Raw genomic sequence first — 13,074 nt, 5'->3', positions numbered from 1 at the left:
GTACTAAGTGTTTTACAAGCAGAGAACAAAATAAAATGTCAAATGTCTTTATCTCAGAAAGCTTATGGACTAAACAAATTCCAGAGAAATGCAAAGATAAGACACACACCATGCAGAAATGAGATGGAGCAGAAATAAACAAAGAAGTGTGAGCTCTGGGTATAATAAATTCTGGGGTTTTTTATGTGTGTCTCATGTTGGTTCTCATGTAAAATAAAGGAACACTCCAACAGAACCTTCTTTCTTATTTGGAACATAGGTCAAATCTCCTTCCTGCTGCAGACTGCCCAGGTCACTGGAGGAATGAGTTCACACTGCAGCTTCTATTATTTCAGCAGGGAAGGAGCCAGGCCTTTCTCCTGTGTCCAAAAGCCTACTTAAAGCAAAGACTGGATGATACAAAAATGGCTCATGAGTTCACAAGCTGTTAAGTTGACAGACAGATAGCATCACTAAATAAGTTTTGCTTATTTAGGAAACCAGCCAAGATTTTATAATGCTACCACGCTGAAAACTCAAACTATGTAGGGGGGGGGGGGGTTCCCCCTCATATAAGACTCCCCTCTCCCGAATCACACATATCTTGGACACACATAAAATGTTCAGTGGGGAATAAAAACAAACATGCCTACCTGAGGTTTTAAGAACCTGCATAACTGGCCACTGATTGAAATTTTGTTTCCTGCAGATGTTAACATCTTTATAACAAAATCACAAACTGACAACACTGTTTCACAGCAGGTATACACTGAAACAGTCAAAAAAGCCCAAGTAATAATGATCCCCAAAAACCAGATTGAAATCATGCTTCAATTTACTTAAATAAACCCATGGGATTCTCAGCCCACATGCAAGAATTCTAAAGGTCTTTGGTTATACTGAATCACAGATAAAAAAAACTGCTAATGTTCTTATCTCTGCAAATTTTAAAATGTTTTCTACCTATTGATAGGTAAAGCTAATTTTTACCTTCTGATTTGCTTGATTTTAATTATGGTGTGGTGGAAACATAAGGAAGGTGATGTAAGATTTTTAGAAGTGTAAATGAATGGATCCTTTGGGCTAGGGATGAGATGGAAGCTAAAAGAGCTCCATTTTTGATCTGTCATGCTTGGTAATGCTGTCTTGTTTATTACCAGTACAGTGTCTGTTGACTTTCATTCTTGCATAACCTCCAGAGATATATCTCTGGTGCAAAACCTACTGTGTTGCTTTACCAAATCAAAGAGGTGATGACAGGGCTGCATTTGTAGAGGAAGACGGTGAAAGGCAGAGATTTCTCTCATCTCAACAGAAATTTAGTAAAAGGCAGGACACTAATGGAGTGTCCTTGTTGGAAAGAGACAGGTGACCTTGTGTGCTTTGGAAGACACTGTACGTTCAGGGAGGTGGAATGATCTTGAAGACATTTACTTTATGCTGAAAACTGCTGCTGTAACACCAAATCCTCTGCTAGAGGACCAAGGGGCCAGTCTGCTCAGCTCCCCATCCTTACAACAGACTTGTGGACAAAACTCAGCCTCCCTCAAGCCCTTCTTGATCCTGAATATCTGGCTCAAGACAGTCATTGTGTGCACAATTTTATTTCTTTACCTTTCACTGGTGAGTAAGAGATGCAAGGAGGTCAATTAATTCCTCTTCAGGGAGGTAATAAGTTACACCTCTTCTTGGATAAAAGGTTCAACCCAAGGTGAAACCAGATTTTATTAAAGCTGCTCCTCCATTCCCAAAGCACAAGTCTCCTGTCTCAGGACACAACCTCAATTATTTTGCTAACTTGCTAGTGCTCATAGCGTATTCAACATTTCACACTCTGCAAATCAACATATCAGTTCCATTAATACACATCTGATAACAGACACAAATTATGGAATTGATACATTTTCTAACCCCTGAAAACAGATTTTTAAATTTTATTTTTTTGCTTTTAAAAAGCCCTTAGACTTGGCATATATCAACAGCACACTTATCTCAGAATAAAAAACAAAAATACTAGCTTTTTTCTTTAAAAGTTGTAGATTTTGGCCAACTCATGTTTTTGTTTTGGAATCTGTATTTCTTGCTTGGTTATGGGTAAGAAATCGAATTAAGAAGCAAAGGTTCTGAGTTCAACCAGAAAACACACTGTTAAAATATGTATTGAGAGCCAAAAAGTAACAATAGACATGGGATTTGCCCACATGGGATTCTTCCCAGATAATTTGATAAATTTCTTATTTGGAATAAAACTGGGCTGTACACAGAGAGAAATTAGAACCTGCTTTGCAACACCCCTTACTACTCATTTACCCAGAGATGCACCAATCCAATACTTAAAGGCTTATTTTCCCCAAGAGTTTTTTTTGTAACCTAAAGCAAGTGGAAAGAAACCAAGGGTAAGGCCTGCAGGGGAAGGTGATTGGAATTAGAACAGAGGAAAAGGGGTGGAGATTGAATCAAAAGAGTGTGAACAGAGTTTTGTTTCATTTCTGATCAAAATACAACAATCGTAAGCCAAGAAGATTTCCTCCTTCAAGATTAACACACCCTTATATCTGCTAGAACCTCCCAGACACTTTTACCACCCACATATGCAAACAAACAAGCTGTTTATATAACAGTGATGCAAGGAAAATATTGCACAGGGGAGCAATTTATAAAGACCCTTTTATAAAGAAGAGATGGCTTCAAGAGACTTGCAGACACACATTTTGTGCCAGAGACGAAGTAAAACATTCCCTCTGAGAATGACTGATGTCAAGAGATTGTTGGAAGTTCAAAAGTTTGAACTCAGAAGCTTGTATGAATATGATCTCAAAAAGCAGAGGAAAAAAATTTTCAAATGCTGTCTTGGACCATGAAATGCCTTGGAAAGATCTTGTTCAGTTTGAATTGTTTTGTAGTTGGGTGTTGGGATCAGTGTAGCATCTGAAGGTTTGAGGTTGGTTGTGGGCCTGAGAGATTTTAGCCTGCTAGCAGCTGCTAACTTCTTCCCAAGGAAAAATTTCTCAAGAAAGCTTCTCTCAAAACAATCTTGGCAAACAACTCTCCTTTCTCAAAACAATCTTTCTTCAAGTGGTGTTTTGGTGTTTCTCTGGTTTAACCAGTGGGATTAGAGAGGTGTCGTTCCAATTCACCAATCATGTTAAATCTGTATCGGAACACCTTATAAAAGGTAGTAAGAATTAGAAAATAAAGGCTTATTTTAATATGCTCTTTGCCTTCTGAAATATCTGGAGTCTCTCACCTTTTTTTCGTATCCTATGATGAAAGTTGGTCAGCAAGAAATGCCTTCAATCAGATCACGGGGCCAGGATTCTTTCAGGGAATGACTGACAATGCAGTACAATGTGACAGCGATAGGTGGCCTCACATTTATTCCTCAGATTACATTTCCTGACTTCCAAGGTTTCGTGTAAATCACTGCAGTCACTGACACACAGCTGCTAGGACTGGGTGGAAATATCTGTGTCCTGTCCTCTGCAGGCAGCAGTGTGGCTGATATTTACAGATCTCTCCCACAACAGCATGCATAAGAACCTGACTGCAGCTCACCTTTACCTGCAGGAATTCCAGCCTGGTGATGACAGGGGAAGAAATGCTCCTTTCAGAAGACAATCGAAATTTTGTGGAAGTACAATGAATGGGCAGGAAATAGAAATTCCAAGCTAGATTGAGGCATTCTCCTGCAGAACAGCCCTGGGATGCTCAAGAACATAGAAACTGGCTGCTGTGATTCCAGGTGTAGGCTGGCAGCTTTAGGCTGTGAGATTAGCCAGGCTGAAGTCTCAGATAGCTACATGTGAGTCACAGGGAGAGATGCACGGCAGCTCTTCAGGCTGTATGAATCAGCAGCAGCGACAGGGAAGCAGAAACTCAAATGGAAATTCCTGGAGGAAGCAGAGTGCAGCATTATGTCAGCTGAAATGGCTACAAGTCTCAGCTCTGCATCTCAAATTTGTCTCGCTGTATTTCTTTTTTAGGCGAATAAATCCTCATGTCTCAGTAGGCTGATGGAGAAGACCAAATTTTTTGGAAGAGGGAGAAATGAGAGAGCACATGTTTGTGCTTGATCAAATGAATGAAGGCAAGGATACAGCTGAATGACTTCCAAAAAAAACCAAACCCTGAGAAGATCAGTAGAACAGATAAGGCACTGCTGTGTTACATCTACCCTGGATGTTCTAGAAATTCAGAATACTTCAGGTGGGAGAAAGACACCTGGCCTTAAACAGGTTAAATGCTACTTTGTTCTGAAGACATGGGTGTACGTAGATGGCATCCCGCCTGGAAATTCAGCTCTTCACCTCACAGTTTTATACTACAGGTATCTCACAGAATGTTCTAGTTATCTGCCTGAATTAATGTATCTTTTAGTGCAAACCACTTCAGTTCCCCTTCAGTCTGGCACAAAACACTGCTGGTCTTGCTGCCTGCTCTTCTCCTTAAGTGGCATTTTCCTTCCCAATTCCATATCCATCCCACAATGACAACTCTCTTAGACAATACCCTCGCAAAATTCCTGGCTGGGTTGCTTTCTCAAAGTATTTTCTGTGGAAAATCAGCTGCCAGGAATGGCAGGAATTCTCTGGCTGAGCCACTGGTCATTGTAGGGAAATTTAATTTCCTGCTTTGATGGTTAATGCCACAGTCCTAGCCACAACAAAAGTTACTTTTCTTAAAAAAGAAAGTAAAAAACCAAAAATCCAGGAGAGAGCTCATATGTCTATTGGCAGAAGAAACAGACCTGCATATCATGATGAATTAGGAACTTCATGGTTGCCTTGTACCCTATAAACCAGGATCTGAAACATCACTGCACACATGCAAAGAGCAAGCTGTGAGAGAGGCAGCACGATGCTAAACATTTTTCTGGCAAAAAGTCAGATTTTATAGAAACTGTGGGAACGTAACAGAAGATTGTTGAGGAGAATTATACACATGCTGAAGTGATCTGCAGCTGAGGTGTAGAAAAACATATACACCAATTACTGCTTAGCTTTGTGTGTTGTTGGGTAAGCTCAATGTCTGCGTTTCAATAACACAGGCCTGAGATACTTAGAGGCAACTCAATTGAACATGGTGGAGATTCCTTCCCTGAAGGGAGGTAATCTACATCTGTGACAGCCCCTGAAATACAGGTGAATACAGCAGGTTCAGAGATCCTCTAGCAAGGACCGAGCATGAACTGAGTTCTCTGGTGTCCCTGCTCATGTGGCTCTGCCCAGGTGCTGCTTCAGGATCCCTAGTTTGACAAGGTAATGGAAATAAATTTACTTTTTTTCATTTCATTCAATATTCTGTGGTCATGCCTGGGTCCTGTATATGCCAGCTAACACAGAGACCCAAAAAGGTCCTAAGCAGCCATTATCTTATCATTATGCTCATTATTATTCATAAACTTGCTTCTGCAATGGAACACATCCAGCTGCATCCCTCACTGACATGGCAGGTAGAGGATGCATTTCACCTTTCTCATTTCTGAAAGCCAAACCGCCACTTAAAGCTTGCAAAGGTAATTAATTCTCAGGCTGAAGGGATGTAAATAGGCAGGCAATGGCCCTAGCCACGTCATGGCTTTCTATTACTAATTACTTCTATTGAGCACGAATAAGCTGCTTGCCAGACAAATATTCACAGAAACCCAACTGAGGTTCCGCATCAATTCCATCCATTTTTGGATCACCACTGCTAACTCACCACTGAAATGCTGCCTCCTTGCACTGAAAGGTCACAGCCTCACTTCGAGTGGATGGTCTCTGTTTCATCTTCATGTTTAAAGGCAGGTCAACATCAAATTCCCAGCAGGATTTTGTCCAGCTGAGCTCTGAAAGGCTCCATATGTCCCACTGCTGCTACCCATATCTTGATTCCCACTCCCCCCCTCCACACACCTGAAACCCCTCCAGTCTGCAGGAGTATGAAACCATTAACCACCACTCTTTGAGCCTCATGGTCCAGCCAGTTATTACCCATGTGGTAGTCTGCCCATTGAGACCATAGTGTCCCCAGTAGCACATGAGGGTGGTGTGGCCAATGTCAAGGTAGGTGACATCCATCACTTACCTCTCATACACAAATCTAGGCAACTCAGCTTAGAAGTCAGTCAGTCAAACATTATTTATCTCTGGTACATGTATGCTTGCTGTCCCAAATCACTTTCCTCTCTATGCTCCCAGAAGCAACCTCTGCTAGAAATGATCTGCCTTTTGAAAACAGGTGAGACATTTGTCTTAAGTGACCAGGTATCTTTGACACTTGAGAGCTTCCAAAGCTGATAGTGTGTGCTATTACTGTGATATCACCTACCACACGTGAGTGCTTCCCTCCTGATCTCCTGTTCTTGTATGGGTTGCCATTTCTCAAGAGATCCGTGACTCAACCTTCTTTCACTGCTGGTACTTAGACAACACAGAAGCTTGGAGGTCTTTGATGGTGAAAAGTGAGGCAAATAAAGCACACAGTACACCTTACTTGCATCTGTGGTCACTAAGTCATGCATCCATTTGTTGATGGGACATTTCTTCCTTGTTTATCTACTTATGTAGCAGTGAAAGCTGTTCTTGCTTCCCTTGATATCCTTGCAAACCTTGACTCCAGGAGATCTTTGGCTTTTCTAATGCCACCAGAATGTTTCAAAATTCCTCTTTCAAAGGCCATTCCTGTTTCTATCTATTGTATACAACTTATTTTTGCACGGGAGCTCAGCCATGGGTTATGTGTGTGTAGCTAAGCCAGTCTCCCAATACATTTACTTGCTTTCATGAGTAAAAGGATGAGCTGTTACTGTGCTAAGAGAAGGCTGACCTTAAAGACCTGACATGCTGAATATTTCAAGCCAAAGTAAATTACTATCTGCTACTTCTGTCAGGGCTTTACCTTCCAAAATTTAATTACCTGAATTTAGAGATTTCCAGGTGTTAAGAGGGTAATGGCTTTAGACCAACCTTATATATTGAGCTATGTCAAAAATCTCAGCTTTGCATTTAAAGTCTCATGCAACACGCTCAAAGCATTGCTACAGGAGTCAGAGACTGTTACATGTGCCCACACAGTGGTGACTCCTCGGCTGCAGAAAGATGTCCCCAGTGTTTCCTGCTTCCAATGCATTGAGCTCATCACATAGCAGGGCAGATGACAGAAACAAGGGTGTGGATCCGAGACCTGTGATTATTATTGGAGAGGGCAGGTGCAAAGCAACACATTTCTCAGGCTTGAAACCAAGGAGAAAAGAAGGCAGGAACTGAGGATGAGGAGGCCGTATCTGTGGTGCAGCTGAAGCAACAGGTACACTAATTGGCAGAGAAGCTGAATAAAACCCAAATCTTGATTTTTTTTTCCTGTTTTCACTATAGCTATGAACTCCAGAAGGCAAATTGCAATTGCACTTTCAATAAACACATGCACAACGGAAAACATCCCAAATCCCGAGCTGCTGCAAGTGAAACAGGCTGGACTCAATGAAGTTCCCTTTCAAATTTTTATTTTTTTTACCCAAACCAATATCAAAATATGAAGATATTTCAGAAAAAAACCTATTATGTTGGTAGATCATTATGGCTGCACAACTGATGCTGCAAACAGCTGGAAAGGCCTGATCAGCCTTAATCCTCTCTCCTTGTTCTTCCCTTCTTAGTAACAACCCTTATTGCCTAACTCTGATTGTGGGAATTAGTTTATTTTTTTTTCCTACCAGACTCTAACATTTATATTGGGCATGCATCTAAAATACCCCACTTACATCAGGTTTGAAAAAACACTTGAAGTGCTGTCTGTATTTGTGAAGAGAGAGCAAAGAAATTATAAGAGGCCTTTACAACATACAAGTTACTGCCATGAGAACTGCATGACATATTCCTTTCGTGACTCTCTTTCTAAACAATCAATCTTTAAGATCCTCATTAGGCAATAAATGACATTGTAGAGCAGAAAAGAGAGAAAAAAAACTAGGGTGCCAAGAACATGGAAGAGACTGAGACTGGATGCTGGAATATTGAACTAAATAGCTAAGTAGAACAGCTAAGGAGTAGGTTCTGATGTTACAAGACAGAGGTTAAACATTAATAGCTTCTGAATTTTAGAGCCCCCAAATGTTGGAGACTATCACATTTTGGGCCATCAGAAAAGTGAGGCACATACTACTGGGTTGGATCTCATCCCAGGCTCTATTTTGCTTTCACACAGAAGCTTGAAATCCCTGGAAAAGCTTGTAGTCTTGTTGACTACATGTTTCTTCCAAGCCCTGCCATTCTTTGTGCAGGACATAAAAATAATGATTTTGCAGACAGCTTTATAATATCTTGGAAGCTAAGGCATCCAAGGACATAATCTATTGAAGAAATGAAACTGTTGCACGTGTTTTATAGGGAAAAATGTTTCCACTAGACAAACATGATTTGTTTTAAAAATCCCATGTCCCCTATTATTGGTACCCAATCAACAGCAATGTAACAGCAAATAAACCCCAAAACATCACTAGGAAAATACCATCTCCTGGCCAATACAGTTACATAAATAGGTTAGCTACTGAATTGTGTTTTGGGTAAAGGCAAGCCCAGACTAGGATTCTGGGAGAACACAAAGCATCTGCCTCTGCTAAAAGCACTAACAAAGTAGAAGACATGGTCCACCACTCACCTCCCAAAGTTTAGGTTTTACTATGGCCCAGCTTTCAAAGAATACCAGGATGCAGCATGGCTGTGGGGGCATGGTTAAGCCTGATGTCCATTACAAAATGGAGAGTCTGTGCTATCAGCTAGAATTGAGTGAATCAGACTTAAAATAATCACAAAAGCTATCAGAACAAGCAGTCCCACCTCAAAGCAGTCTAGCGCTTCCCCAAAATCAGCAGCTTCTCTTCTTCACTGCTTCTTTATCACTCAGCTACCTCCTTTCTGTCCTTGGTACGCCACAGATTGCTAGAAACAAAGACAGCCTCCTTGCTTCCCCACATTTGATCATCCCTAATTACTTTTCCCAACCCATTAAACAAAATCCTTTCTTTAGAAACTCGGGGGATTTTGTGGTATCAGAATTGTTTCTCTATTTCTGTCAAGCACACAAAGACACATAAAATGTTCTTACATCATTAGGATGCAAAACGCATTGTTCTTGAGCAAGTGTTTACAAAAGCAATGTTTCCAAAGCCATCACTTCCTGAAGTCAGTGCTTCCTGGGGGCTCCCTTGGAAAAATGGAGTTTACAGAGCTGATTTCTGCAAAGCCTGATGTTCCAGTCAGTCAGTTGTGCAAAACCATTGCTATAGGCTTAGAAGCCTTCACTGTGCCATTCTCTCCCTGCAGTCTCCGCCCCAGCTGCCTCTCTCAAACCACAGCATCTCTCCCTCCTCTCCTGCTTGCGAAGCAGCACAGCTGTAACTAAGCCCAAAATTTTTGTAACTCTCACAAGCCTAGAACCAGCATCACCAGCCACATTCCCTGAATATACCATTATATTACCTTATTCTGTAGCACCTGATTTTGCTACATAAGGTGCTTGATGGTCAATTCATTTACTGCATAGGCAGTAAAGTAGGTAAATGTGTGTGTCAGAGTGTTAGGGGAAAGAGGGGCAAAAGAACAAAAGAGGAAGACGGAAGATTTACTGGAATTAAGAGAAACTTGAGAGCCTTGTACAGGCTTCCTTGTGCCCCAAGCTGCCATATTCCCTGCTTCTCAGAGCCCAGCCTGGGAAGTGGGAAGCACACCCCAGAGCAAGGAGTGGCACAAGAGCACGGAGGATGGTGTGGAGGCTCATAAACAGTGCGGGGAGGAAGGCACAGGATCTGCTCCTGTAAAACAGCATCAAGCATAAGCACTGAACAGGGTGAGGCAGCTGGGGCGGGGAAACAGACCAGACAGGAATGGGGAGATTCCTACCAGGAATGAGATTCCTGGTTCATTCAGGACTCTTGTCTGTTATTGTTTCCTTCTTTCCCAATGTGTGTTCGGAGCAGGCAGAAAGGGGAAATGGAATGTAATTCGGAGCACAGTGCTCGACCTGGACTTAACAAATCTGCCTTTGATAAACCTCCTGAACTTTCTAAGTCTTCACTTCCTCACCACTTCCCTCAGCCATGGATGGTTATTTACCAGTGGCTCAGTGCTACTGTCCAGTGTCACACAGCAGGGTAAAAGACCTTCTCCTCCAACCATGTGGTGTTTGTAAGACTTCAAGGTGCATCTACTAATATTTCCTTCATTGCCACTCCTTTCAGGCCAATATTTTTTCTCATCCTCAACAATATTATTCATTATTTCTCTAGCTGTTTACTTTACTTCTTTTTTTTATTAAGGAGGAAATCCTAATTAATGCCCTCCTGGGATTTCAAAATCACTCATTCGCAGCAGTTTAACAGTAACTGAACGGCAAAGCTTAGTCCTTGAAATCTGTCACAAGTGGAAAGCAAAGATTTAGAAAACCACTGTGGCAAATAGTGAATGTACAAAATGACCAGGAGGTGTATGTGATATATAACAGGATACTGAATTAGGTCTCTGGAAGCTAATCCAAGGAAGGCGTTTTTTCAATCATTGCACAAGATTTTTTTGCTTTCCTCATCCAACACAAGCCAGTGATTGGGAAACACTCATACCAGCGGAGACACCTAAAGCCAGACAACCATTAAACATGACACTGGGCGTGCCCTCATTAGAGCGCTAAGGCGTGTGAGCGCCCCATTTAGAGAAAGATAAAAGATAGCAGTTTATCTCTAAAATAACAGCGGAGCCCTCAGCACAGCCCCTGTCTACAGCTTCCAACAGGGGTGGTCAGGTGAGCGCACGGGCTCCACAAGCACCTTTTCCATCCCCTCTGCCACCACCACACTGTGCTCTGTGTAAAGCCAGCCTTCTTACAGTCACTACAAGACTTTCTCCTAATGATCACATCGAGATCCAGAGTCAGGACGCTGTGAGACAGACAGTGAGCTCCCAGTCAGAACAGGTATCACGGAGAGACAACCTGTAAGGTTTGGGCTCTTTTGGTGAAAGTATGGTTTTAGATCTGACGTTAATTTCTCAGGATGTTACATGCCAGCAGTCTCTACAAAATATTCACGTATAGGAGAAGTGCTGCTTTCAAAGAGAACAGCCTGAGAAAATAGAAAGTAAACTGGCTTGGCTTTTAAGCAGTACAAGGCGGGAGAGTAGGCATCAGTAAAATGTGGGGATCAGCTAAGCCAACCCTGCAGAAATGTAAACATCAAGAAAAGGTAGCTTTCCCTGCCTACGTATATTTGTTGTTACACTTGTACAGCATCAATTCACACTTTAAAAATTACTCCAGACATGCTTGAAGCTGACAAAACAGCTTTCCACTAGTGATTAATACATTGCAAAGCCAATTCCACCACCAGTTAAGCTTTAGAAGGAAGTTACTACATGTGTTTGTTGTGTTTGATATGAACTAAAGGCAAAGTCAGTCCATGGGATGGATCAACAGCATTTGCATGAGCATTCCCAACTCTCTCTGCAGTTTAGGAGAGACAAAAGCAGCGTTAGGTCCCACGATTACAAAACTGAACACACAAACCTAATCCATACAAGCTGTTCAATGGACACTAAGACGACCATAAAATAGCTTAATAAGTAATGTTGCAACTACCTATTTGTTTTCAATATTGAAGCAATTAGGGTAAACAATTAAACCTTACCTTCATTCCTTTAGTGATTCCATTTTTCTTAGATAGTCCACTCTTTAAGAGGTTATTCTGTTTCTGATGATGATGATGGTGGTGATGTAGATGTCCATTGCAGACAGCACTGGGATTAGCCATCTGTTTAAATTAGTCAGATTCTCAGTTCTTAAGGGTGTCTCAGGTCTTTCTACTGTAAAAAAGACAGTGGGATGAGAAGATAAAGTTCTTGGTTAAGGCCTGAAAGGTATCCAACTGGTCTGTCAGGATTTTCCAGGATGAGAGGAGGAACTATCTTTTGCAATGTCTTCAAAACGTAAAACTTTCTTTCATACAGCTTCAGCCCCAGCAAACTAGAATGTGAAATACATAGCAGGAGGTGTGCTCTTAAAATCTCTGGAAAATACTGCTCATTGCTGGCTCTTGCATGAACACGGCTTCTGTGAGTCAACAAGACTGCTGCAGCTATCAAGAAGTGGGTGGATTCAGAGGCGGAGACACTTAAAGATATATTACCTCTTAAATACCTCCCAGGGAGAAACCTTGCCTCTTTTCTCCGAATTACACTCAATGTTAGAGTGATGTCACTCCATATAAACTGCCAAAATGCTTTGTAAATTTTAACAGAGTAATCTGTAAAATTACATGGCTCATCCTTCTAAGAGTGTGTTAGCTCAAAACAAGTAGTATTGCCCTGAGTAAAGCAGAAACACCTTTAAAAATTTCTTTTAATCTCTTCTTTTGTGAGTAGCATGACAGACACAACAGTATACCTGCAAAGAAATGGAAAGCATTTTAGTATTTAATAAAATGAAAAATTATCTAGAGCTAGGTCCTACAGACATGTGCACGAACATTCACTAGAGTGAACTGTCCCTTTAAACTCAGTTCAGCCAGTCGTAGGATAAATGACATGCTACTACAATGAATGAGAAATGGAGTTTTATAAAGCTGATTAATTTAGCTTTAAAACAAGCCAGGCTTTAATCACATGTGAAAATACTTACGACAGCTAACATACATACTTTCTTTTAAGAAAAAAGGTTTTTAATTGTGAAAATGCATATACGGTCATTGCTGAACCAAATTCTCGTGCCTCAGATTTAATGACAAAAAGTAAAAGTAGAAGCATCTCTGGTAGTATTTAATAGAATCCCTTCCTCCTAAAATAATTAAAAGTAGTGTGGAGACAGATGAAAGGAAAGATATATTATAATATCAGTTTTGAAAAACAGTTAGGATGAAAGGCTGGGAGAATAAAAATACTTGAAGTTCTTTAATTAGAAGAAGTTGCTATGCCATCCTGGCAATGAAATGTAAGTTATATACAGAAAGAGCAGCCTAGAACTTGAGTATGTGGTATGCAGGAGATGAAATGGTAAATAAACCACCGTGAAAATACACAGGGGTACGCACTGTGTTTGTTTTGAGAACTTATCTTAGACATATATTAAAAACTG

General features: G+C 41.0%; 1 protein-coding gene across 1 annotated transcript in view; it reads right to left on the bottom strand.

Annotated features, from left to right (window-relative positions):
* Positions 1-12,390, bottom strand: part of SPTLC3 (serine palmitoyltransferase long chain base subunit 3) — a 77,095-nt gene extending 64,705 nt beyond the window's left edge. The window contains exons 1-2 of the mRNA XM_083856078.1: positions 12,328-12,390; positions 11,633-11,807 (exon numbers count right to left, since the gene is read on the bottom strand). Of these exons, the coding sequence (XP_083712204.1) occupies positions 11,633-11,755 (123 nt within the window). The 5' untranslated portion in view covers positions 11,756-11,807; positions 12,328-12,390. The remainder of the gene's footprint in view (positions 1-11,632; positions 11,808-12,327) is intronic.
* Positions 12,391-13,074: the final 684 nt, after the last annotated feature.

This window comes from Zosterops lateralis (assembly GCF_965231275.1).
Source record: "Zosterops lateralis genome assembly, chromosome: 3".
Classification (NCBI taxonomy): domain Eukaryota; kingdom Metazoa; phylum Chordata; class Aves; order Passeriformes; family Zosteropidae; genus Zosterops; species Zosterops lateralis.
Note: the sequence above shows the minus strand (reverse complement) of the source record. Positions and strands in the feature narration are given on the sequence as shown.